Source organism: Formica exsecta, unplaced genomic scaffold, assembly GCF_003651465.1.
Source record: "Formica exsecta isolate Colony F162 unplaced genomic scaffold, ASM365146v1 scaffold364, whole genome shotgun sequence".
NCBI lineage: Eukaryota > Metazoa > Arthropoda > Insecta > Hymenoptera > Formicidae > Formica > Formica exsecta.
In genome coordinates this window covers 35254-39935 of record NW_021850887.1, presented here as the reverse complement: position 1 = coordinate 39935, position 4682 = coordinate 35254, and the positions used below count along the sequence as shown (strand labels likewise).

General features: G+C 30.4%; 1 protein-coding gene across 1 annotated transcript in view; it reads right to left on the bottom strand.

Moving 5' to 3' along the window:
- The window catches only part of LOC115239095, a 45871-nt gene that overhangs the window by 21568 nt on the left and 19621 nt on the right, over nucleotides 1–4682 (bottom strand). The window contains exon 7 of the mRNA XM_029813435.1: nucleotides 2023–2292. Within this exon, the coding sequence (XP_029669295.1) occupies nucleotides 2023–2292 (270 nt within the window). The remainder of the gene's footprint in view (nucleotides 1–2022; nucleotides 2293–4682) is intronic.

Here is a 4682-nt window from a genome sequence, read left to right as displayed (position 1 = left end):
GTGTTAGAAATGTCTAGAGCGTGATTGAGAAGGGGAGAGGGAGCCGCCAATGCAATGTCATCCACATATCTACAAAAAATGGGAATAGTCTCTTATTTTACAATACCTTTCGTTCCTTTAATTTCTGAACAATTCAAAAACATAACCAAAGACTTAAATGTGAAACTCTCATACCGCAGTCTTAATAAAATGAATAAATTTATTAAAGTACATAGTGACTCCTGCCCACAATCGGCTCGTAACAATATTGTCTATAAAATTAACTGTGATAATTGTGATGCGTCTTACGTTGGATAGACAAAAAGACAACTACATACTAGAATAGCGGAACATAGAAATCATATCCGTAGAAATACGACCAGTCATTCTGTTATAACCGATCACAGAATCACTTTTAATCGTGATTTCAAGTAGGACGAAGTAGAAATATTAGATAACGAACCACATTTACATAAGCGATTGATTTCCGAAGTTTTACACATAAAGAGACAAAGAGATAGTTTAAATGTACAAACAGACACCGAATGTCTTCCGGAGACATATTTGACGGTACTCGACAAACTCAGAAAAATTTGATTTTTCGTCATATTATATTTTGTTCGCATATTGTAATTTAGGTAAATATGCATAAAAGGTCACACCTCACTGATTTAATCGCCACTTATATATGTTGTAGGAGAGAGTGTTCTGAGTAATTCTCCGCAAGAATCAAGTGGCGGTCGGAGTTGGTTTAGGAGATATAACAAATTAAAGTTTCACAGTTTTAATGCTTTTTCTCGGGTATTATAAAGTAATATTAGGAAAAGTGAAGTTTGTGTACGTTGTATTTGTTGTAGGGTAGACATGAAAAAAGTATTTGTTTACATTTACGGGATAGGTACATGATCATAGATATTTTGTCAATAATCGATTTCACCTATTTCTCGCAGTTCGTTAACAACTTTTAATATGCGATTACATGAATTTCTGAGTCACGTCTTCAATTTTACTTTTAAAACTGAAAATAGGTTTGGGTTAGGTTAGGTTATATCTTCCGGAAGTGGAGCTCCCCGGTAGGGGGGCGGAACCCACTGGTCCACGCATATACTTTACAACGCGAAGTGAGGTCTACCTCACAATTGTTGTGTGGATGGGAAAGTGTATGCGTGGATGCAATGGGTTCCGCCCCTCTACGGGGGGGCTCCACTTCCGGAAGATATAACCTAACCCAAACCTATTTCTTCTTATAATACGTAAAAAATAGCATTAAAACTGTGAAACTTTAATTTGTTATATCTCCTAAAACAATATCGACCGCCACTTGATTCTTGCGGGGAATTACTCAGAACACTCCCTCCTACAATATATCTAAGTAGCGATTAAATCGGTGAGGTGTGACCTTCCATGCATATTTACCTTATATTTAAATATAAATATAAACTTAATATTTTCACAAATTAAGAAACAAAATTTATCTTTGTTTTGATCGCGCGAAGAAGTTTTATGAAAATCAATTTATTTATTTTATTTGTCAGCAATAACAGAGACAGATCAGTATGTGTGTAAATGTAGTTACAAGCCCGAGGACGCGAATTCTATGCAATATTATTGGCAAACTTTGATCACTTATAACTCAAAAACTATTGTAGCCTCGATATTTTTGTATTAAGATTTTTAACTCATTTTTGCCTCTAGAATACGCTATTAAAATATTGTACGTAGGTTGTGAAACACCTTGTATATACAATATATATACAGGGTGATATAAAATATAGTCAGTGTTTTATTTCTAATAAATATTAGTATATTTAGCACATATAAGGGAAATCAATATGTTTAGTATATTTATGCGCGCGCGCGTGTGCGTGTGCGTGTGCGGGCGCGGGTGCAGGCGCGTGTGTGTGTGCGCGCGCGCGTAGATTATGTATACTAAATATATTGATTTTCCCTATATGTGCTAAATTTATTAATATTTATTAGAAATAAAACACTGACTGTATTAAAAGAATAACAGTTAGAATTTAGATATATAATAAAAAACACCTTAGTTAAGAACGCATCCAGATCAGCGATCTCGTAACCAAATCTACTGGGTAATCTAGGCTTGTACGAACGTTTGGTTCGTCTATGCCGGTGCTTCTCTCGTCCACTGGATATTGATATCGACTCGTGAGATACTAGAGAAGGCTCAGATATGGCTCTCTTCACTTTCTCCTTCTCCTTTATATCTTTCATATCAACAAATTTCTTATTAAAGTGCTTTTCCAATGTAGTATCCAATCGTCTCTCGCCAATCGATTCTTTGCCGAAAGTCTTGAAAAAAAATATTTAGAAAAATTATTAGTAAAAAAAAGTAATTATTATATTCTCAAATAATAATAATCAAGACAACAAAAATGTGATAAACATTATAATAAATATTGTAATAACATTATTAAATATCCAGCCAAATCGTAAATTTTTATTTAATAGACATTTAATAGAAGCGATACAATATACTTGAAAAATAAGTGGATTATACTACTATTAAATACAAAGAACAATTTTGGTAATTATTTACTATAACGGACCCAGCTCCAATGACGTTGACCTTGACATATGTTGTCAAGGACATAATCCTAAGTCACTTTTCCTTATAACTTAATCGGCGGTCTCTTATAATTTTTAAGATATTTAAAGTTAAAGTTAGATTCGAAACGAAAATTTGGTTTGAGTTATATAACGTAACTTGAATCAAATTTTAGTTTTAAATCAGAAACAGATTTGGGTTAGGTTATGTTTTTTGGAAGTGGAGCCAAATTTTCAGAAATAGGTTTGGGTTTGGTTATATCTTCCGGAAGTGGAGCCCCCCGTAGGAGGGCGGAACCCACTGTGTCCACGCATATACTTTACAACACGAAGCGAGGTTCACCTCACCTGTAAAAATTACGTTTTATTTCTCAAACTTTATTTGTTAATAACTTTTTAATAAACAATGACCGCCGATTAAGTTATAAGGAAAAGTTACTCAGGCTTATGTCCTTGACAACATATGTCAAGGTCAACGTCATTTGAGCTGGGTCCGTTATAGTAAATAATTACCACAATTTTCAGATATAAAATTTACTAAACTGCTAAATTTGTTAAAATTTGTCAAAATTCATTGTTAACTTTGCAAAAAGATAGGGTTTGTTAATTTCTTGAGATATTTATTTTAAGTATTTTAATATTAAAAAGAGAGAGAGAGAGAGAGAGAGGAAGAGATTCAATATATATTATATATTTTGTAAAAACTTAAAATTTAAATTTTTTTTTGCGAAATACAAAGTATTACATTATACAATATACATATACATGGATGTGGTTTTTTTTTAATTTATTCAATAGGAAAGAAATTCTTTTTCAGAAGGGGGGAATTATACACGTATAAATAATATATATTTACAAAGCTTATACCATATTGAATTTCAACGAACACAATCACAACGTGTCTTATAATGCTTAATCTCTTCTTGTCAATCACTTAACGGATTTTAAAACACGATATAATTTTAATAAGATATAATTTTATTTTTATAGATATAATTTTACAGGAGTTAAACTGTATTTTATAGGTATTTTATAGATATAATTTTCATACAGAAGTTAAACTATACAAACTTTATAATCAATAATAATAATATAAATTGTGTAAGTGAATAAATATCAAAATATAGAAAGCAATAGAAAAAAAATTCTTTTACTAAATCTTGTCCTTAAAGTATTTAGTCCAAGAAAATAAATAACCTTTATTATATAATTTATAAACAAAATTGTTACCTTATTTCTTTTCTTTGACTAATGCTTAACATTTCTATTTCAGGCTCTACTAGGATGCTTTTAACTCAACCGTATATGTAATATTTTTGATAGAATTCCCACAAGATATGTTTTGTTATATTAACATAAACAAGCAATTCATTGCTTAGCCATTTGTAAATGATCTAAAAATATTAATTACACATTAATTACATTTATATATAAAATATAAATATTCTTAAATTTCCAGAACCAAAAGTTGCAAGTAATTCCAGATTCGCAAAATATTATTGAACACTATAGAAGTGGTTCGATATGATTTTATCATTTTATTATTCTTTATGAAGCCAATTAATAAAAATGTATATTCAATGTTGTCGTTTCTATGATATTTTTGATAGAATTTTTACCAGATTTATATATATATATTTTGCTACTTAACATAAACTCATTGCATAGCTATTTGTAAGTTAACCTAAAAATATTAATTATGCATTAATTACATTTATATATAAAATTATGCCTTAATTACATTTATAAATAAAATATAAATAAATATTATATACACAGTGCATTCAAAAAGTTTGGGGACTAATTTATTTTTGGACGTACTAACTGCGCTATCTCTTGGCCTACACTGGGTCTAGTTACTATGATGCCTCTTAAGTTTTGTCATATTTTTTTGCCATTATTGAACCAATAGTTTAAAGTTTGTGTGCGTTTAAAATCTTAAAAAATTTTTAACGTTGTCACGATTTTCAAAATGGAATTTTGATTGTTTTGTTATAAATGTAAAAAAGCTACAACATAAACATATTAAATGATACAAGTTGCATTTGAAAAAGATTGTCTAGCAGGTAGTAAAGCGTTCTTGTGGTATGCATGGTTCAAGAGTGGCCGTGAAACGCTTGAGGATGATTCGAGAG